The sequence below is a fragment of the Argopecten irradians genome, chromosome 3, assembly GCF_041381155.1.
Source record: "Argopecten irradians isolate NY chromosome 3, Ai_NY, whole genome shotgun sequence".
NCBI lineage: Eukaryota > Metazoa > Mollusca > Bivalvia > Pectinida > Pectinidae > Argopecten > Argopecten irradians.
Genome location: NC_091136.1, coordinates 13,773,722 through 13,797,493, shown reverse-complemented (window position 1 = coordinate 13,797,493; position 23,772 = coordinate 13,773,722). Strand labels below are relative to the sequence as shown.

The 23,772-nt window shown below is 35.9% G+C and overlaps 1 protein-coding gene across 1 annotated transcript; it reads right to left on the bottom strand.

Moving 5' to 3' along the window:
- Positions 1-15,835: 15,835 nt before the first annotated feature.
- Positions 15,836-21,600, bottom strand: LOC138317609 (dynein regulatory complex protein 12-like). Its single transcript, XM_069259391.1, has 6 exons — positions 21,452-21,600; positions 20,223-20,294; positions 18,479-18,598; positions 17,543-17,635; positions 16,639-16,769; positions 15,836-16,115 (listed from the first exon to the last, which is right to left on the bottom strand). Exons 1-6 carry the CDS (start codon positions 21,504-21,506, stop codon positions 15,987-15,989), a joined length of 600 nt encoding a protein of 199 aa, XP_069115492.1. The 5' UTR covers positions 21,507-21,600; the 3' UTR covers positions 15,836-15,986.
- Between the last annotated feature and the right edge of the window lie 2,172 nt (positions 21,601-23,772).

Genomic DNA, 23,772 nt, shown 5'->3' with positions numbered 1-23,772 from the left:
GCGAGAAGATAGAAGTCAGTGATGAGATTAGTAGTAATGTGGATACAGTGACCCATCCATTATGCTGTGGTCATGTTTAGTAAATTTACCGTATTTGCTATAATTCGTGACCCTCTCTGAAAAAGTGTTTCCTTTGAAAACCTAAACATATGACATATTTTGTATGGTCACCCATGCAACCTTCTCTTAGACTCCAGTCTGTCCATATTTCGGGCCCATATGTTGCAAAGTCTTTTACACCAAGAGCTTACAACATACAAAACAAACTTTAAGGAGCCAGACTGGAAATATATTTCTGATTCTTGCAAAATCGATAAATTTAGTGTCAATGGATTTTCTAGAAGATGTTTTAATATGAAATGGCAGCAGATTACCTTGTAAATACACAAGCAGTATAAATAAAGCTTATGTTTACATTGACTTGTTTTATTTGTGGTTACTACAATATATTTACATTTTGCCACAGCGACTCCCATTACTCTAATGATAACCGTGATCTGCATTATGAGCCAATAAATGCAGTCTAGACTTGGTGTAGTAATATCTTTATAAATGGATATGAGTCTTGTTTACTAATACCATGTTAGTCTGCGTGGGAAAATTGACATTGTAGTTAAATGAACCCGTTTGGTTATGAAACTATAAAAAAACTTTTAAATGTCTGGATAATTTTAAGTAAAATAAAAAGCTATTGAAAAACATTGAAATTGTACTGTCTTTTCAATGTTTTATACATTGAACTTGGCTGTCGAAGTTAAATGGCTGAAGCTGGAAATTCAAATTTTCCCTCGCATCTAAATTACGTTTTAATTTGAACTAGAAATTTAAATGTAAATATAACAATTAAAGGATTGTTGTTAAAAAACACAGTCAACCTTATCACCATGACCCGTTTTATTTGTGTTACTACTACATAACAGTCCACAGTCGACCTTATCACCTTGACCTGTTTTATTTGTGTTACTACTATATAACAGTCCACAGTCGACCTTATCTTCTTGACCTGTTTTATTTGTGTTACTACTATATAACAGTTCACAGTCGACCTTATCACCTTGACCTGTTTTATTTGTGTTACTACTATATAACATTTCACAGTCGACCTTATCACCTTGACCTGTTTTATTTGTGTTACTACTATATAACGTTTCACAGTCGACCTTATCACCTTGACCTGTTTTATTTGTGTTACTACTATATAACTCAGCGACCTTATCACCTTGACCTGTTTTATTTGTGTTACTCTACATCTCGACCTTATCACCTTGACCTGTTTTATTTGTGTTACTACTATATAACGTTTCACAGTCGACCTTATCACCTTGACCTGTTTTATTTGTGTTACTACTATATAACGTTTTACAGTCGACCTTATCACCTTGACCTGTTTTATTTGTGTTACTACTATATAACTTTCACAGTCGACCTTATCACCTTGACCTGTTTTATTTGTGTTACTACTATATAACAGTTTCACAGTCGACCTTATCACCTTGACCTGTTTTATTTGTGTTACTACTATATAACAGTCCAGTCGACCTTATCACCTTGACCTGTTTTATTTGTGTTACTACTATATAACAGTTCACAGTCGACCTTATCACCTTGACCTGTTTTATTTGTGTTACTACTATATAACAGTCACAGTCGACCTTATCACCTTGACCTGTTTTATTTGTGTTACTACTATATAACTATAATTACAGTCGACCTGTTTTATTTGTGTTACTACTATATAACTTCGACCTTACACCTTGACCTGTTTTATTTGTGTTACTACTATATAACAGTCCACAGTCGACCTTATCACCTTGACCTGTTTTATTTGTGTTACTACTATATAACGTTTCACAGTCGACCTTATCACCTTGACCTGTTTTATTTGTGTTACTACTATATAACAGTTTACAGTCGACCTTATCACCTTGACCTGTTTTATTTGTGTTACTACTATATAACAGTCCACAGTCGACCTTATCACCTTGACCTGTTTTATTTGTGTTACTACTATATAACAGTTCACAGTCGACCTTATCACCTTGACCTGTTTTATTTGTGTTACTACTATATAACATTTCACAGTCGACCTTATCACCTTGACCTGTTTTATTTGTGTTACTACTATATAACAGTCCACAGTCGACCTTATCACCTTGACCTGTTTTATTTGTGTTACTACTATATAACAGTCCACAGTCGACCTTATCACCTTGACCTGTTTTATTTGTGTTACTACTATATAACATTTTACAGTCGACCTTATCACCTTGACCTGTTTTATTTGTGTTACTACTATATATAACACACAGTCGACCTTATCACCTTGACCTGTTTTATTTGTGTTACTACTATATAACATTTACAGTCGACCTTATCACCTTGACCTGTTTTATTTGTGTTACTACTATATAACAGTCCACAGTCGACCTTATCACCTTGACCTGTTTTATTTGTGTTACTACTATATAACAGTCCACAGTCGACCTTATCACCTTGACCTGTTTTATTTGTGTTACTACTATATAACAGTCCACAGTCGACCTTATCACCTTGACCTGTTTTATTTGTGTTACTACTATATAACACAGTCGACCTTATCACCTTGACCTGTTTTATTTGTGTTACTACTATATAACAGTTCACAGTCGACCTTATCACCTTGACCTGTTTTATTTGTGTTACTACTATATAACATTTCACAGTCGACCTTATCACCTTGACCTGTTTTATTTGTGTTACTACTATATAACAGTCCACAGTCGACCTTATCACCTTGACCTGTTTTATTTGTGTTACTACTATATAACAGTCCACAGTCGACCTTATCACCTTGACCTGTTTTATTTGTGTTACTACTATATAACATTTCACAGTCGACCTTATCACCTTGACCTGTTTTATTTGTGTTACTACTATATAACATTTCACAGTCGACCTTATCACCTTGACCTGTTTTATTTGTGTTACTACTATATAACATTTCACAGTCGACCTTATCACCTTGACCTGTTTTATTTGTGTTACTACTATATAACAGTACAGTCGACCTTATCACCTTGACCTGTTTTATTTGTGTTACTACTATATAACGTTTACAGTCGACCTTATCACCTTGACCTGTTTTATTTGTGTTACTACTATATAACAGTTCACAGTCGACCTTATCACCTTGACCTGTTTTATTTGTGTTACTACTATATAACATTTCACAGTCGACCTTATCACCTTGACCTGTTTTATTTGTGTTACTACTATATAACAGTTCACAGTCGACCTTATCACCTTGACCTGTTTTATTTGTGTTACTACTATATAACATTTTACAGTCGACCTTATCACCTTGACCTGTTTTATTTGTGTTACTACTATATAACAGTTCACAGTCGACCTTATCACCTTGACCTGTTTTATTTGTGTTACTACTATATAACAGTCCACAGTCGACCTTATCACCTTGACCTGTTTTATTTGTGTTACTACTATATAACAGTTCACAGTCGACCTTATCACCTTGACCTGTTTTATTTGTGTTACTACTATATAACATTTCACAGTCGACCTTATCACCTTGACCTGTTTTATTTGTGTTACTACTATATAACAGTCACAGTCGACCTTATCACCTTGACCTGTTTTATTTGTGTTACTACTATATAACAGTCCACAGTCGACCTTATCACCTTGACCTGTTTTATTTGTGTTACTACTATATAACAGTTACAGTCGACCTTATCACCTTGACCTGTTTTATTTGTGTTACTACTATATAACGTTTCACAGTCGACCTTATCACCTTGACCTGTTTTATTTGTGTTACTACTATATAACGTTTCACAGTCGACCTTATCACCTTGACCTGTTTTATTTGTGTTACTACTATATAACATTTCACAGTCGACCTTATCACCTTGACCTGTTTTATTTGTGTTACTACTATATAACATTTCACAGTCGACCTTATCACCTTGACCTGTTTTATTTGTGTTACTACTATATAACAGTCCACAGTCGACCTTATCACCTTGACCTGTTTTATTTGTGTTACTACTATATAACAGTCCATAGTTGACCTTATCACCTTGACCTGTTTTATTTGTGTTACTACTATATAACACAGTCGACCTTATCACCTTGACCTGTTTTATTTGTGTTACTACTATATAACAGTCCACAGTCGACCTTATCACCTTGACCTGTTTTATTTGTGTTACTACTATATAACAGTCCACAGTCGACCTTATCACCTTGACCTGTTTTATTTGTGTTACTACTATATAACAGTTCACAGTCGACCTTATCACCTTGACCTGTTTTATTTGTGTTACTACTATATAACATTCACAGTCGACCTTATCACCTTGACCTGTTTTATTTGTGTTACTACTATATATACAGTTCACAGTCGACCTTATCACCTTGACCTGTTTTATTTGTGTTACTACTATATAACAGTCCACAGTCGACCTTATCACCTTGACCTGTTTTATTTGTGTTAACTTAACATACTCGACCTATACTGCCTGTTTTGGTTATACTATATAACATTTCACAGTCGACCTTATCACCTTGACCTGTTTTATTTGTGTTACTACTATATAACATTTCACAGTCGACCTTATCACCTTGACCTGTTTTATTTGTGTTACTATCTATATAACAGTCCACAGTCGACCTTATCACCTTGACCTGTTTTATTTGTGTTACTACTATATAACATTTCACAGTCGACCTTATCACCTTGACCTGTTTTATTTGTGTTACTACTATATAACGTTTCACAGTCGACCTTATCACCTTGACCTGTTTTATTTGTGTTACTACTATATAACATTTCACAGTCGACCTTATCACCTTGACCTGTTTTATTTGTGTTACTACTATATAACGTTTCACAGTCGACCTTATCACCTTGACCTGTTTTATTTGTGTTACTACTATATAACAGTTTACAGTCGACCTTATCACCTTGACCTGTTTTATTTGTGTTACTACTATATAACATTTTCACAGTCGACCTTATCACCTTGACCTGTTTTATTTGTGTTACTACTATATAACATTTCACAGTCGACCTTATCACCTTGACCTGTTTTATTTGTGTTACTACTATATAAACATTTCACAGTCGACCTTATCACCTTGACCTGTTTTATTTGTGTTACTACTATATAACAGTTTCACAGTCGACCTTATCACCTTGACCTGTTTTATTTGTGTTACTACTATATAACAGTTTCACAGTCGACCTTATCACCTTGACCTGTTTTATTTGTGTTACTTCTATATAACAGTTCACAGTCGACCTTATCACCTTGACCTGTTTTATTTGTGTTACTACTATATAACATTTCACAGTCGACCTTATCACCTTGACCTGTTTTATTTGTGTTACTACTATATAACATTTCACAGTCGACCTTATCACCTTGACCTGTTTTATTTGTGTTACTACTATATAACGTTTTACAGTCGACCTTATCACCTTGACCTGTTTTATTTGTGTTACTACTATATAACATTTTACAGTCGACCTTATCACCTTGACCTGTTTTATTTGTGTTACTACTATATAACAGTTCACAGTCGACCTTATCACCTTGACCTGTTTTATTTGTGTTACTACTATATAACGTTTTACAGTCGACCTTATCACCTTGACCTGTTTTATTTGTGTTACTACTATATAACATTTTACAGTCGACCTTATCACCTTGACCTGTTTTATTTGTGTTACTACTATATAACATTTCACAGTCGACCTTATCACCTTGACCTGTTTTATTTGTGTTACTACTATATAACAGTCCACAGTCGACCTTATCACCTTGACCTGTTTTATTTGTGTTACTACTATATAACAGTTCACAGTCGACCTTATCACCTTGACCTGTTTTATTTGTGTTACTACTATATAACATTTCACAGTCGACCTTATCACCTTGACCTGTTTTATTTGTGTTACTACTATATAACAGTTCACAGTCGACCTTATCACCTTGACCTGTTTTATTTGTGTTACTACTATATAACATTTCACAGTCGACCTTATCACCTTGACCTGTTTTATTTGTGTTACTACTATATAACGTTTTACAGTCGACCTTATCACCTTGACCTGTTTTATTTGTGTTACTACTATATAACATTCACAGTCGACCTTATCACCTTGACCTGTTTTATTTGTGTTACTACTATATAACATTTCCACAGTCGACCTTATCACCTTGACCTGTTTTATTTGTGTTACTACTATATAACATTTCACAGTCGACCTTATCACCTTGACCTGTTTTATTTGTGTTACTACTATATAACAGTCCACAGTCGACCTTATCACCTTGACCTGTTTTATTTGTGTTACTACTATATAACAGTTTTCACAGTCGACCTTATCACCTTGACCTGTTTTATTTGTGTTACTACTATATAACATTTCACAGTCGACCTTATCACCTTGACCTGTTTTATTTGTGTTACTACTATATAACAGTCCACAGTCGACCTTATCACCTTGACCTGTTTTATTTGTGTTACTACTATATAACATTTCACAGTCGACCTTATCACCTTGACCTGTTTTATTTGTGTTACTACTATATAACAGTCCACAGTCGACCTTATCACCTTGACCTGTTTTATTTGTGTTACTACTATATAACAGTTTCACAGTCGACCTTATCACCTTGACCTGTTTTATTTGTGTTACTACTATATAACAGTCCACAGTCGACCTTTATCACCTTGACCTGTTTTATTTGTGTTACTACTATATAACATTTCACAGTCGACCTTATCACCTTGACCTGTTTTATTTGTGTTACTACTATATAACTTTCACAGTCGACCTTATCACCTTGACCTGTTTTATTTGTGTTACTACTATATAACAGTTTACAGTCGACCTTATCACCTTGACCTGTTTTATTTGTGTTACTACTATATAACATTTTACAGTCGACCTTATCACCTTGACCTGTTTTATTTGTGTTACTACTATATAACACAGTCGACCTTATCACCTTGACCTGTTTTATTTGTGTTACTACTATATAACATTCACAGTCGACCTTATCACCTTGACCTGTTTTATTTGTGTTACTACTATATAACATTCACCTGACCTGTTTTATTTGTGTTACTACTATATAACATACAGTCGACCTTATCACCTTGACCTGTTTTATTTGTGTTACTACTATATAACGTTTCACAGTCGACCTTATCACCTTGACCTGTTTTATTTGTGTTACTACTATATAACATTCACAGTCGACTTATCACCTTGACCTGTTTTATTTGTGTTACTACTATATAACACCACATCGACCTTATCACCTTGACCTGTTTTATTTGTGTTACTACTATATAACATTTCACATCGACCTTATCACCTTGACCTGTTTTATTTGTGTTACTACTATATAACACAGTCGACCTTATCACCTTGACCTGTTTTATTTGTGTTACTACTATATAACGTTTTACAGTCGACCTTATCACCTTGACCTGTTTTATTTGTGTTACTTCTATATAACGTTTTACAGTCGACCTTATCACCTTGACCTGTTTTATTTGTGTTACTACTATATAACGTTTTACAGTCGACCTTATCACCTTGACCTGTTTTATTTGTGTTACTACTATATAACAGTCCACAGTCGACCTTATCACCTTGACCTGTTTTATTTGTGTTACTACTATATAACATTTTCACAGTCGACCTTATCACCTTGACCTGTTTTATTTGTGTTACTACTATATAACATTTCACAGTCGACCTTATCACCTTGACCTGTTTTATTTGTTTTCTTCTGGATTACCGTGAGTAAGCTCTTGAGCCTGATGTATAACTTATAGCAAAAAGGTACATTAGTTGCTTTATTATCTCCGTGAAACGCGTTAGCGTGGGATATAAATCGGACTCTGTCCGTCTGTCCGTGATTCTTTTGCGGGCTATATCTTCAAAACCGTTCACCTAAACATAGCTCATTGAAACTTTCTGTATACATAGACAAGTACCCTAGTTGTGTCTTTTGCTCTTGCGGACCTTCCATTTTTGGAATATATTCCGTTACCATTGAAAATTATATAGTCAAAAATAGCAAATTACTGTTTTGTTTTGTTTCCGGGCTGTAACTCCAAAACCATTCAACGCAGCCTATGAAGTTTTCTGTATCAGACAAGTGTCATGGTTGTGCTTTTTGCTGTTGCGGACCTTCAATTTTTGGATTTTTTTTTTCTGTTTTCAGTGAGGTCTCCATGAAAGCTGTTTACACGTCCCCAGACTGGGTGCCCGGTCTCTTGTGGATGCACACCAATTTTGGGGGTGTGATGTGCATCAGCATGATATCAGTGAAGCTGAAGGCTTTCATCGTAGCTCCAAGTTGAGCCAACCTGTTTGCCATGGGTTGCATCTCGAATCCGGGGGAAGAAGGTCCTGGTAGTTGAATAGGTTTTGTTCTGTTTTCTTGGGTTTTTTTACTGCTACACACTACTTTGGCTTCAGACTAGAGGTAATATGGGCCATGTATTATCAATCGGCTGGTCATGCAGTCCCCTTGGTTCCTAGGTTCCCACTTTTACACTGAATATCCATGTCGTTGATAGTGTCCCCATGTTGGGCTTCGTGGCCGGTGGGGGCACAGGTAGCGAATGATATACAACTCTCACAGATGGCTTCCAATAATAAAACAAATGAAACAAAATGAAATTCCAAAAACGAACCCAAAACTAATGTTGACAATTCATCCAATATAACTTTTCCACAGTTTCTGATCATGTCCTCTACTCAGAGCGGCAAGACCACTGCTGGGATATCGCCTCTATTATTGCGAAAGGGAATCAAAGGCATTGCTGGTGACGTCAAATCTGTCAAGCCTTTGGGATCGGGAGATCTCCTAATAGAGGTTGTCCACAAGCAACACGCGGAGAACCTCCTTGGAACCAACAGTTTTGCCGGCCTCAGTGTGTGTGTAAAACCTCACTCGTCATTGAATTGCAGCAAGGGAGTAATCAGGTGTCCGGACTTGCGCAATGGCAATGAGGTCGACATACTATCTAACTTCTAAGAGGAGTGCACTCCGGTCTTCTATGTAAAACGCATTATGTCCAGAAAGAGTGGGGGCTTGGTCCCAACACATACATTCATATTGACGTTCGCTACACCAACGTTACCACAGATCGTTACTGATGGTTACTCGCGCTACACTGTCAACGTCCACATCCAAAATCCATTGAAGTGCCGTAACTGCCAGAGGTACGGCCATCATGAGAGCAAATGTAGACGGAGGATGGTATGTCAGTTCTGCGGCTGAGAAGGTCATGATGAAAGAGACGACTGTGGCATTGTCAACCTTCACTGTTAATTGCAACGGTGATCATGCTGCGTCGGCTCGAGTCTGTCCTTCCCGGACTCGGGAGAGGGAGATATTGCGGGTCAAATACACCCGTGGTGTCTCTTTCCCTGAGGCTAGGATGATAGTTGAGAGTTCGGACACTAATATGTCCACCTATGCGCAGGTCACACCCGCAAAGACACCGGTTGACAGTGTCACCGTCAAGCACGATTCCGTCGTGGCCTAAGTGGATAAGATTGCTTCGGGCAATAATGTCCAAGACGTTGCTTGTACTGAGGCCTGCAAAGTAATCGTGGGGACCCGAAAAGGTTCTAGCGGGGTCCAACTAAACCGCAGAACAAGCCACTATCAAAACCACCTGCTGGGTCACCCGCTGGGCCACCTGGAGTTAAAACGCCAATCCCACCGGCGTCTTCAGGACTTACACAACATAAAATTCAAATAACACCAAGCATACGAACAAAACTTACCGCCGCTCGTCATAGACATACTATCTCAATCGTCTATTGACGTTAAAAAGCAATACTGATGACGCCAAGCTACCAGCAAATAACCACCGCAGGAGCAACGGCAGACCAATATCACCAAGGTAAAGCTGTCGAGGCTGCCTGCAATAAACAACAAACCCAGTTAAGGATCAGATGACACTGTCCTTGGTCGGAACATCTATGATGTTCTTTCGGACAACAGCGAGTTTGGTGACAGCACATTTATCGTCACCAAACAACCTACTTCAAGTAGTCCTGTCGGCCCGACAAACTATCCTCAGGGAGCACCATGACAAATACAATCATACAATGGAACATACGCGGATTTAAAGCGAACATAGAAGAACTTAAACATCTTATATAAACAAAGAACCCATCTATATTCTGTCTCCAAGAAGTAATGCTCAAAGACACCATCAATCTAAGACAATTTACATTATACACCATCACTCCAACAAAAGTCAGGTGGTGTGCGGTGGCGGTACATAAAAACGTCCCCCGCAGACACATCCAGCTAAATACCACCTTACATGTGCAACTCTTCACCGAAAAATAACAGTCTGTTCTATATTTACCTCCAAATACTCCAGTTAGTTGTGATCAACTTAGTAACATCGTATCGCAACTACCAGTGCCATATATTATCATGGATGACTTTAACGGTCATAATAGCCTCTGGGGCTCCCCCGGCACTGACGATAGAGGTAGACGTATCGAGGAGTTTATTGATAAAAACAGCTGATGTCACCAATGCCCCAACATATTTACACCCTACCTTCTGGATTATGATTGGGGTCAACGATGATCTTTATGGGAGCGATCACTTTCCAATTATACTAAAAACATAGGGTCACCAAAACTTGAGGAGCCTATTCCTTGTTGGAATTTACATAAGGCGGATTGGGCTCAGTTTAAAACCTTATACGCCAAGGAGCTCATCGAGGATAATTTTTTAACCTCGATGACCCCATTAAAATGTTCACATAAGTGCTCACTTCTATCGCTACAAAAATATACCAAAAACCGTAACAAAACCTACAAAGTTCTTTCTCTCAAATGATTCATTTATCAATAGATATGGTAGAAATGCAGTTCTGAAACAGTACTTGGCTTCGCCAACCGTCTCAAACTATAACAAATTTTAAAATATGGAGGGCAAAAGCTCGAAGGTCTATTAAATTCGACAAGAAAAATTAATGTGAGGCTTCATGTGAGAAAAGTCGGAAAACTTACTATGTTGTATAATTTTGAAGGAACAAAGTCGACATGTACAAATTATGTCGGCCTTCAAAGATAAGGCTAATCACTAAGACTTACATGTATGGAGAGAATAGAAAAAGCCTAGATATGATAAATATATTTCACTTATTTTAGATTTAAAAAAAAGAAAAGTTCATGATTATAGTGAATAGTCGGGCAAAGGAAAGCGGTAAAAATGGTGGTAATATGTCCAGGATGATTTCTTATGAAAGAGAAAAATAAAATTTCCTGTCAACATTGATTGGCATGTGAAGAAATTAATTTAGGAATCATAACATGTCCTCCTGACTGACTTTGTTTGTGTTGACATTTCCATGTACATTGTATCCTCACTTTCAAATCTAGAGTAATTAAAGCCAAATTTATTTTTTGAATTGTGCTTACTTTACATGGGGCTTTTCCGTAACTTCAATGGTCAACAATGGACAACGCAAGCAGAACTTGACTGTCGTTTTAATATACAAAGACTTTTAGAAGGCCAATGAATGCATTTAATAGACTGGGCTTCTTTGTCCGACTAATCACTTTAAAATAAAGATAATATTTCATTATATCTGTTTTATTTGAGTTACTTCCCCTTTTTATTTGCTTTCAGTGAGTTAATAACTTAACATGTCAGTGTATATATTGTATTGTTCTTGGTAGTACTAGTCATATATGAATTAACACATGAATTGACAATCTGAATATTGATATTTTCAGATACACTGGTAACTTTTAAAGATGCTCCACCGCTGACAAATGGTATTTTTTCACTATCAAAAACAGGAGCAGACGATTTTGTATTTTTCCTCAGTTAAAAAAGTTACTTACTTTACACCATTACCACCATTCAAAAATTTGAGCTTCTGATTTTTCTTCAAGTCAAAAATATGAAAAATAATTAATTGCATCCCGAAAAAATTCCGTGGCACTATATCTTATATAGAATGAAGTATTGATTGCGCATGCAACAAAGGCAAAATAAATTAGTTTATGTTATTTTTTGTGTTTATTAGGCATTTATATACACAATTAAACACCAATTATTGTTCAAATGATGAATATCATTTATGCTCCGTCGGCGGTGGAGCATCTTTAAGGGAAGGATTTTTACTGATAGATATGGACCTAACAGCATTTCAACTACAAGTAGAGTGGACACACTGATTTTAAGGTGAGCCACAATACACAGTGTATATGTATATATCCAGTATATTTATTCATAATCAAATTTTTCTACAAGTCCTTATCAGTTTTGACTTTTGAGGACAGTTGCTATGTATTAATACAAGTTTTGTTTTATTACTTATAGGGTTTACCTTGGGATAGATGAATGCCAAATGACAAACAAAACATGTGAATTGTAAGTCACTTACTCTTTTTAACTTTGAATGTCTTGACCATCATTAAAGGTCACAAGGTCAAAGAAATTATAATGTTTAAACAACTTATTTCCACTTTCTAAAAGTAAGAGGCCCTTTAGCACCCAATATTGGGTCTGTAGTATGCTGGTTCAGAATAGTTTGAATGACCTTGACTGTCATTCAAGGTCACAGTAATCAATTATAGCAAGATAAAAATTTGTATTTTTTACAGATCTGTTACAGATCAAAAAACGTGCACACTATAGAACGACAACTACAACATTGTTTAGGCAAATTACATAATTTGGCTGACGAAAATGGCATTAGATTTTCAAGATCAAAAACTGTATGCATGCATTTCTGTCACAAACGAAAACCACACAACTATCCAGACCTCACACTCAATGGAATTAAAATTCCAGTAGTTGAACAAACTTAATTTCTTGGATAATATTTTATTCGAAACTGTCCTTTGTTCCACATAGAGAACATCTGAAGGATAAGTGCTCGAAAATGCTGAACATTCTGCGTGTTTTTCCCATTCTGATAGGGGAGTAAACCGTGAAATGTTTCTATGTGTCTACCGGGCACTAATTAGATCAAATATTGACTACGGTTCGATTGTCTATGGATCGGCTCGCAGCTGTTATTTACAGATGCTTGCCCTATACAGAATCAGGGACTGCGTCTCGCACTTGTAGCTTTTCGAACAACACCTGTAAAAATTCTCCATGTGGAAGCTAATGAGCCATCTCTGGACAATCGACGAAAGTAAAACTTACAGTATGCTGCTCAACTGAATTCCAATAAAAAAAGCCCGCATTTAACCTTGTATTCAATCCACAACATCAAGAAATAAGTACACAAAATCAAAAGGTCATACCGACATTTGGCATCAGAATTTCAAAATGTTTGCAGGAACTAAATATAAATTTCGACACCATTGACGAGTACACCTTATCGGATATACCCCCTTGGTTCATTCAGGCACCCGATATCAATTTATCTCTACATGAGAGGGCAAAATCCAGTGCATGAACCGAAGAACACAAATCCTCCTTTCGGGAGTGCATTAGGGCTTTCCCTGGCCATATTCAGATCTACACTGAGGGCTCAAAAGATGGTGGTAATGTTGCGATAGTTTGGCATCAGAATTTCAAAATGTTTGCAGGAGACGAGTACACCGTATCGGATGTACAACCATGATTCATTCAGACACCTGATATCAATTTATCTCTACATGAGAGGGCAAAATTCAGTGCATTACCCGAAGAACACAAATCCTCCTTTCGGGAGTGCATTGGGGCTTTCCCTGACCATATTCAGATTTACACTGAGGGCTCAAAAGATGGTGATAATGTTGCGGCAGTAATGTTGTGGCTATCGGTCTGGCGCTTGACCATATCGAAGAACACCGCATTGAAAAGGAATCATTGTGGCAAATTTCAGTGCATTACCCGAAGAACACAAATATTGGGAGTGATTGGGCTTCCTGACCATATTCAGTTTACACTGAGGGCCAAAGATGATGTAATGTTGTGGCAGTATGCTTAATCTAATCACTGCTCCTCTATCCGACTCCCGGATGTTGCCTCCATTTTCTCTGCTGAAGCATGTGCTATCGGTCTGGCGCTTGACCATATCGAAGAACACCGCATTGAAAAGGCAATCATCTGTCCCGACTCTCTTTCGGTTCTTCAGGCTTTGAAATCAAGAAACCCATTAATCCAAAATCTTTTGATCCGAACATTTCGATTATCTTCTAAAACTCCAATTACTTATCTCTGGATTCTCAGTCATGTGGGTATAAAGGGGAACGAAGAGGCCGATAGGGTAGCTTAGACTGCTCTTCGTCTAGCACAAACAGATTTGAAACAACCATACACTTATTTCAAACCTTCTATTCAGTCAGCTATCAAACACCATTGGCAATAAAGGTGGTCTACCGAAACAAACAATAAACTGTTTAAAATACAACCTAAACTTAATCCTAAACTGTCAGTTGGAAAGACCACAGAGAGGAAGCTGTTCTCTCTCGGCTCCGACCTGGACACACATATTTTACACTTTTCTATCTATTAAGAGGGGAGGATCCTCCTACATGCCATGCATATACAGTAGAATTTATTTTAGTGCACTGTATTGATTTTAAACACATACGAGATAAGTATTACAATGTCGCCGACATATACACATTGTTCCATGTTGTGAGACATAATCGTCTTTTCAACTATCTCAGAGAGATCGTCATTTTTAACAAAATATATGAACGTTTTCCATCTTATCATCTTATCAACCCAACATTTTGTCGTTTTATCAACATTGCATGAGTTTTTTCACGTGGTTTAACCAAAATTATTTTATACCATACAATCTTTCTATAAAATCAAACTTTATATACAATCTGTGGTTTTTAGTTCTTACTTAGCTATGTCTTATCCAAATCTTTTAGATGCAATCATTACTCGTCTTCTGTCCTGCTATACATGACATGTAGTTTGGCCCTAAATGACCTTAGTTGTCGATGGCCCGTGAAACACAAACAAACAAATCTGTTACCATGGAAACTCAAAAATACCAAATTACAGTTACTTTTTGTTACCTGCTGTTATTTTTTCAGTTTTACAATACTCGCACACATTTAAAGTTATACTTGAATAATTGTTACTTTGACCATGATGAATTTGGGTTTTTATACCAACTGTGAGGCGTGGGGGATAATGCCACGCTTTGCCACTCCTTGTTAATCTGAATTAATAAAAGTGATTACTAGTATTATAAGAGCTATCATGTTGACAACAAAAACACCAATTTATAAATAGTTTGATGGCTTTATTAATTTATACAGCGAATAAATAATTTGGTCTATAAATAATCATATTTCTATAAAAAAACATGTTTTTTACAAACAATCAATGTAATATTCAGCAGTATGTCCATTTAACCTTTGATACAAACATTATCTACTGCTCCTTGTTAGGACATGGTACAGGGCAATGCTGACATGGTTTTAAATTCATAACTGACAACTTAAAGAAAGAATTTGTAAATCATTTCAATGAGGAACAATATTTCTGTCTGTAAAAGGTTATTTAGAAACTTTAGATTTAACATGAGAGCTTATAGTAAATTAGCTCTTTACTTAGGAAAAAGACAAAATCACATATATTTTGCGTGAAAGTGTTGTAGCCATATAATATCTCACATACATTATCATAAGTACGCCAGTAAAAGAACTTCAATGTAATCTGTTTTCCTCTTTAATTCTGTTTGCATGTCTCCTACCAGATACTGATTTCTAGTGATAAAACTCATAGTTTGTCATCTGACCTTACACAACTACATTGAAACCAGTTTTTTTTTTTTTTACTTTCTAATTCTACTCATCACAAAATGAGACAGATTTCTTGTATCTGCTGCTTGAATAATTTGGTTTCCTAGTTTTATGTTGATTACTGTGAACCTGATTGGTAGATAATTTGTGCGTTTTTAATTGGTTGGTGTTTAAATTTCTTTGTCCCAGATTGGTCGGTCTTCTATATATCTAGCGGATGAAGTCCAAGCTCCAGCAGATTCTGTTTGTTTCTGGCCTGTAGGTTAGCACCAGATAGTTCCCATTTACTCTTGGCATCATCAATTTTGGACACAAGGGAATTCAACGACTCCTGTCAACAAATAATCAATCATGACTAATACATTTTATAAATCTTGATATTTTATTTCTATAATGAAGTTAATTAGTTTGTTCTGGCGTGTCTATGATAAAACTTAGTTTCATTATATGGCATGTAAATGAATCAAAATAAGCATGACTAAATGTTAAATATAAGTTTGACTGGAACAAACAAAAAATGGGAGACAAAGTGATAGGGCTATAGACTGTGGTGGTCCAGTTGTTAAGATGTCTTGACATATTGTGAGTTCATTGGTATGTGGGCAGGTACCATTAGCTGGGCAATGATTTTTCTCTAGGTACTCCAGTTCTCAACCACCAGTAAGCTTAAGTATGGTATGTACTTAAATGACCTTGGGTGTTAGTAGGATGCTAAACTAATCAAAGCACTTGAAATTACTTGAATCGCAAAATTCGTGAAAGTAAATTACACGCAAATAAAAGTTGGTTTACAGTACATGTATTATAGGAGCTTAATTCACCAATTACTGATACTCCAGTAGTTGTTAACTTACATCGAGAATTCGGATATACTCTTTCTCCATTACTCTGATGTTGAGATTCAGTTTCTCTATTTCTTCGTCCTTTTCCCTAGTGATACGTTCCTTCTCATCCTCTGTCTCTCTTAGCTTTTTCTCTGTCTCTTCTGTAATGCAAATATGTTACATCATTCCGTTTTTATTTTTACTGGTATACCATGTGTGAAATAGAAAGTCTTATTTTCTTTGAAGAGCAATTGAATTCATTGCCTTTTATATACGTCCCCTACCAGTGTACTGACACGAGATTGGAGTTTTGTGTCTCTGTTTTCCATGGTTTTTCTGGCAGCTGTTTTTCACAAATAACTTACAAATTACATGACTGAAACTTCATCTACATTTTCGCTTAAGTTTGCAGCCAGTGTATTCAGAAGATAGTCAATGTGAGACTTTTTTTTATCTTTGGCCAAATCATGACAAAAAGATTGTGTAGTCTACTGTAAACATCCTAACTGGAACTTCATAAATGGCAAAGTGTATTGTTAAAATTGTATCAAAATTAGGTCACTGTGACCTATATATTTTTACCTTTGGCCTACATTAATGGGATCACTAGGACCATATCTCTTACACTACATTAAACCAGGGGTTTCATTATCAGACGGTACCGGGTACATTTTGCCAGTTAAACCTAGCTGTGATACCACCTGATTTGGGCTAAATTACATTAGATAGCATACAGATAGTATAGAAAAGTACCCCCTGAAATTGCAATTGTACTGACTCTATTGAAAGATAATGAAACCCCTGTTAAACTGAAACTTTGTATTAGAATTATGAGTTCATGTAGTGAAAATGTACAATTAAGACAAAAATGGTCACTGTGGCGTCCATTTTTCCAACTTAAGATTTATTTGTTGGTATTTTTATATCAACTTACTAAGTTTGGCCTCCGTCTGCATCAGCTTCATGTCGAGTGTGTGCACTTTGAGTTGTAGTGTTGTCTGCATACTTTTGTAAGCCAGTGCCATTTCTGTCATTAAAATAGATTTTCTTGTATAAGTAAATTGATTTTATAGACATGCAGCATATTTTGATGTTTTTTCATGCTTAAAAAAATCTGAGAATGGCACTATTGGGTATGCACTATTGCATAATATTTACACTTGCTAGGCTTGTTCACTATACACAAATACTAGCTAACGTGCCCCAATCCCTTTTTGATTTGGAAATATAATCCCTTGAGAAATCAACGGAATCATACATTAAAACATGTTTTCTCAAAAATCAATTATGTACATCTGTATAAGCAATGATGTCACTATTTTTTAATTTCATCTGGTTATAATTTTTTTGCTTTATTTTTGTGAGAATCTGTTATGCCGATTCACAGACTTTGCAAACAAATTTTTCTAACCTTATAAAATTAACAGAGATTAAAAAAAATATCAATGCTATTCCAACAGACCAGAAATAATTATGTCATCCAATTAAATCTCCACAATACCTTTATTATAAAACACAGATATACCAACAAGCATGTGCATTGACATTGTTTAATCTAGGTATTTAAGGAATACAAAAAATGTATTTCAAAGACTGATTTTTTTAAGAAAAAAAAATCATAGAGAAATTTAATTCAAAAGATTTGACAGATTGATTTTTTATCATCCACAAGAAATGCGCTCATATAGCAACTTAACGACTGCTTAAATATCTTATATGTATACTTTAATATTTTAGGCCATGCTCAGATATCTTAGATATTCTACTGAAATCATGGTACCACTGAATCTATTCAGAAAATATGAGGAAAGATTGATACACTGGACTTTATTTCTGAAGTTTTTAAGCACAGCTATTAAAACAGACTGACCTGAATTGATAGCTTTCTGGTCCGCTTTCTGTTCCTCCATATCCTTCTGGGCGTCAGCCATTCGGGACTTCATCATATTCCCCATGGCTTGTGACTTCCTTGCAATCTCCTTTCGAATCGCTAAAAAAGTACCACAGAATGCAACAATGCCATGACTTTATCTGGCAATGTTAAATTATGATTAGAAAAAAAGGCAAAAACTTAGTGACCACAGAGGTTTTTTATCAATTAATTTTTAATTTTTTTCAATCATTGGTCCATCACTAGTGGTTACAGTGGAAAGTAATTAATAACAAACTAATTCAGTATAAAATTACATAAGTGCAATTATCAATTTGAAACAAATTAAGAGTTGATACAGATTCTTGAGCAAGACTTGAATTCTTCTGATTTTAGTAAGTTTCTTCTCATTTTATTTTCGGATGTAACTTTCATTATAATAGGATGGCCTAATACAAACTATATAATTAGTACACGTTCATACAATTTTTACAGGTAATTGATAGATTTTAATGAGTATTTTATCTACGAACTCATCTTAAATGGAGAACTGTATCAGCAATCAGTATTGGTGATGTCAGAATACACATATCACATATATTTTTGCTGTATTCAGCACTGTCGAATTCATATGTGATGAAAACAGATATATTTTAGAATTTCAACATTTGCGCCGGCAAAATAGTATGCTTTGATAAATGTTACAAGATAAAAAGTATACATGGCCAGTGTCTTAAAGTGACAATTCAGTCTAACAGTACATTTAAATTTGCATATATATCAGAAACAAATGAGTTCTAATGGATATAAGATTAGTTGGTTATACTGTGATATGTCAGAAAAGCCTGCTGTAGTGAAATGTATGTGTTTGTAACTCGCTTACTGTCCGCCATTACACATTGTGTGTCTTGCATGCGGAACCCTAGCCCTTGTCAGTGTAGTAAAGAAATTTTTGTCTAGAACTACTCAAATTGCTCTACCAGTAGAGTGTTCACATTATAAGGTGCATGTTCTTGTCTAAATATAATTTCAACGACTCCTCGGTGGTTAGGTATTGCATTTGTTTAACATGCGTGACTTTGGCTTGGGTATTGATACAGCATACATATTATACCTACTTAATCGTATTGATCAACGATTTGGAGTTTCAACGGTAACAGTCAAAATACTTAACAATGTGGTAGAATTTCTCAATATTTCTTGTTATATGTTTCATAAAAAATATAGAATAATTCATTTATGTCATATTTTGCTTCATGGCTATGTAACAGAATGTAGCCTCATTGAATTGTCCCTTTAAAATATAAGCTGTACATTTGATGTATATCTAATATAAAAAATAATATTGTTGGATAAAAAAATAGATAAATATTGATCAGCCAAACTGACTAGTACACCAAAATCTGGACATAATTTGGAGATGAATTACTGTATTTGACTCAATAAGTGCCCATGTCCCTATAAGCGCCCCTCCCCCTTTTCAGACGTCAATATCAATTGCCTGGGCATAAATAAAGACCAACAATAAAAACCTTTTTGTTTGTTTGCACTTTGCTTTGCAATAATTTCATTTTATTTCAATATTTTTTTTCAATTTTTTAAACACCCTGGGTGCTTATATGGTTGAATACGGTACTTGAAATATCAAATGATTATAACAGTGTGGTATATTGCTAGACCTGCATACACTTATGGTTTTCAAGCACATAAATTTGTCGCAATTGGACTTATTTGTGATAATTACCAAGGTGATCCTTCAAGGCCTCTATCTCTGTCATGGTCTTTTTGTATTTGTCCTCAAGTTCTAAGGAAGCATCTACAAAATAAATAAAAATAAATAAAAAAAATAAGCACATGTTATCGTAAGAGACAGCCTGTCACCAAAATTTCCTATTCTGATGATGACCATCAGCTTGAATGATTCCATTCTCTATTCATTAATGATGTAGAGGGACTGGATGGGGGTCGTACATCAGCGACCATGGTCCAGTTGCATGAACATTCCTTAACTTTGATAAACTTTGTCCAGCTATATGGTACATATGTACACGGTAGCTCAATTAGTAGAACATTCTAGTTTTGCCACTAATTTTCTACTTCCTTTTGTAAACTTGGCACCCATCACAATACTCACAGTGACTGTACATTCCTTTTACAGGTCCTTACCAGTTGTACTGAATTGATACAACAAAGATTAATGGACGCATTTGGGTTTTTCCAATATGGTGACATGCAACCATATGAAAGATGCGCTTCAAGTTACTTTCCATTTTAATAGCATTACAGATAAACAATACTTAAAAGGTTTCAAAATGCATTCAAATACAAAATAAATTGAATATAAATCCATTATGTATTAATTTGATTACATCAAATGCAAATTTCAATGACAAATGTAATACATTAATAGAGTCACCATCTTTGATCAAAGCGGTAGGTTTCAAGAAACAAACAACTTGTACCAGTTCGGTTTGGCTGGCACAGTACTAGTACATTCCTTTAAGTCCTACAGCAGAACCGTTCTGTGGTACACCTGATATGAACCTGTAAATGGACTAGTTGGGGGGTGTGGGTGTCGTGTACGTCTTTGAGTGTTAGAATGGTTGATCAGTCATATCCAGATTTGGGCTGGAATATGACGGTACCGTATATATGTAATTACTGACATAGAGAGAAATCAGTTGAGGCGAGTCAAAATGGTTAAATGTCGGTTACAGTTTACAAATATTTTGAAAAAATAATTTGGGGTTTTAATTTTTCTTTTTCCTTTTTTTTGACAATAGAAATTTATCCAAATTTAGATTCTTGGTATGGAGCATATAGGCAGCTGATCATCAGTATCTACTGTTTAACACAATCCATATTGTAAAATGTATGTGTAGAGCTGCCTGTGGTTTGGTATAATTATTCACATATTTAGAGATACAATACCAACATTTGTCCTTAAACGTATCATGGGGACGAATAGCTTACCATCCTTCTTCTTTTTCTTTCCTTTCCCCTTCCCCTTTTTCTTTTTCGGAGGCATTCTGATGAACAATATTTAGCCTAAAATACACACGCACTTGTTGTCAATCAAGCAAGCTGGTCTCGCACTGACAAACTGCTTGTACCTGATTGGATAAAAAAAAAAAAGACAAGGGGCATAACTCTTATTTCTCTGTAAAACGTTTCGGTTGCCACACACCATTCTTCTTCTTCGCCGTCTTCTTCTCCTATATTTTTCCATTCCGTATTTTGCCCATTAGTATTTTGATATTTTATAGGTCCGTGTATACTGAAACATAATTGTTACAACAACATACTTGCTGGTATATATATATATTTTTTTTTTTGTTATATATAAGGCCCTGGTGGTCATAAAAACAGACCTACAGGTATGTTCCTGTAGATAGTTAGTTACAGGTACACTATCTAAATATTAGGTGCAGTTATTACACAACTTTATACCTGTATCCCCATCTGTGTCTGTATGTTAATATGTCAATGCATTGGGTATATGCATAATTAAGTAATGATACAATTCAGAAGTGTAAAATATAAATTTACTGGGTTAAAATAAAAACCGGCAGTAATTTAATATTCTGTGTGTAAAGCACTAAAACACATTGACAATTAAAATGTTTCTGACAGCATGAATTATGACACATTATCTGCAACTTTAGCGTGATTTCAATGTAGATATAATGTCGATAGGTATTCCACCCGAAATGATCATATCAACAAACAAACAAAACCAATAAATAAAATATTTGAATCAAATTTTATTTCAAAGCTTATGATTGAATATTATTTGTCTACAATATCAATGTAGAACTAAAAGCTTGAAAGAAATAAAGTACGTCTCTGGTTTAAATATCGCCAAAAACGGGGACGTAGATGACTTATAAATCATGAATATATGGAATTCAACCTCATCTAAATTAATTTTAAGTTACAGTAGGAGATCATTCTGCAGATTAATGTAGACCTAACGGATATATACATAACGTAACCCCGCGGGGCCCACCCATGCACCGTCCCCATCTAAAATAGGGTCTCCCCCCGATCCTGTCCCTCGCTAACGTAGGGTAAATTTTGCCAAATTTCAACCATGGAGAAATTTTACTTCTAATCGCACATTTCAATGTTAATGAAAATCTTAATTGGTCTGGTTCTGGAATTGTAAACTACGTAAAATCACCGCATGCTCCGTATTTTGACAGCGAAAAATGTAAACAAATCACTCCACGCCCCTACTCGCATGACTTATGTGGCTTAGCCTGAACGAATCGTGCATCCTTGGCTTCAATCAACACATCTCATCGGTAGAATGTAAATAACTCTACACGCAAAAATTGTTGGTTTTTAATTTTCCTCTCAATATCTATGTCTATGATCGCATCGAAAAAATGTAAACAACTACCGTCGGCCATTTTCTCGCTTCGAGCTCCCCCCCAATGCCGTCTCAGCGCTCCCTAAGTCAGAAGTACGCACCTCCTGCGCACCCCGATTCCGTTAACCTTCTCCATGGTGCATCTCTCGTCCCTCTTCCTCCAAATCCAGCCTAATGCCGCCTCTAGCTATATCTGCCTGCCTGCTCACTGCTCCCACCAACTTCTTCCTTTCTGCTCCCACGACGCCCAACAAACTAAGAGTTCTCCACAGTGACTGGCCGGGGAACCCTCGACATCAAACCTCCACTGGAAGCAAGGACGTATATGAGAAGGATAAGTCACACTGGGTTTTGGGGAAATATAAGGCAGGAGCTTTTGTGTTTGGTCACTGTCGATGACGTTGGGCGACGACTGGTTTTCCTTTGATATCCGCCGGCGCAGCCTTTGATGTAGCTTGCGGGTTCGAGGGTCACCGTCTTACTTTCAGAAGCGGACCGTCATTTCATGAACTGTCGTACTTTTTTAACGCAAATTTAAGACATATCCTCTAAATATTCCATTCTTAAAGCAAGTAATAAATTTAATAAACTTTACATTGGTGTTTCGTTTGACTCGATAAAACAAGTATTTATTGAGAAAAATGGTTTTTATTCCCGGTTCATAGGCGTCTCGCGTGGTGTTTTGTAATGTAAAGAGACAGTCACGAATCCTTCTCACTTATAAATCCTTGACTGGAATCCTGTCCTCCCATGGTACTGTCAGTTCCACCATAAGGACCTGCTTGGAGTTCCGGGACCACAACACAATGTCAGGGCGAAGGGGTGTTGACACGACTTGAGTTATCTCGACATATTATCCTAAGCCCCCACCTTTGGGTCGTGAGTTCGAATCCCATGTGGGGCAGTTGCCAGATACTGA

What these genes read in the sequence shown, in the direction of transcription:
- LOC138317609 (XM_069259391.1), bottom strand. Translation starts at nt 21,506, where the DNA reads ATGCCTCCGAAAAAGAAAAAGGGGAAGGGGAAAGGAAAGAAAAAGAAG. An exon ending in GGCCTTGAAGGATCACCTTG is followed by an intron (nt 18,599 to 20,222) that starts GTAATTATCACA and finishes GTACTTTTTTAG; the next exon opens with CGATTCGAAAGGAGATTGCA. An exon ending in CCAGAAAGCTATCAATTCAG is followed by an intron (nt 17,636 to 18,478) that starts GTCAGTCTGTTT and finishes TTTTAATGACAG; the next exon opens with AAATGGCACTGGCTTACAAA.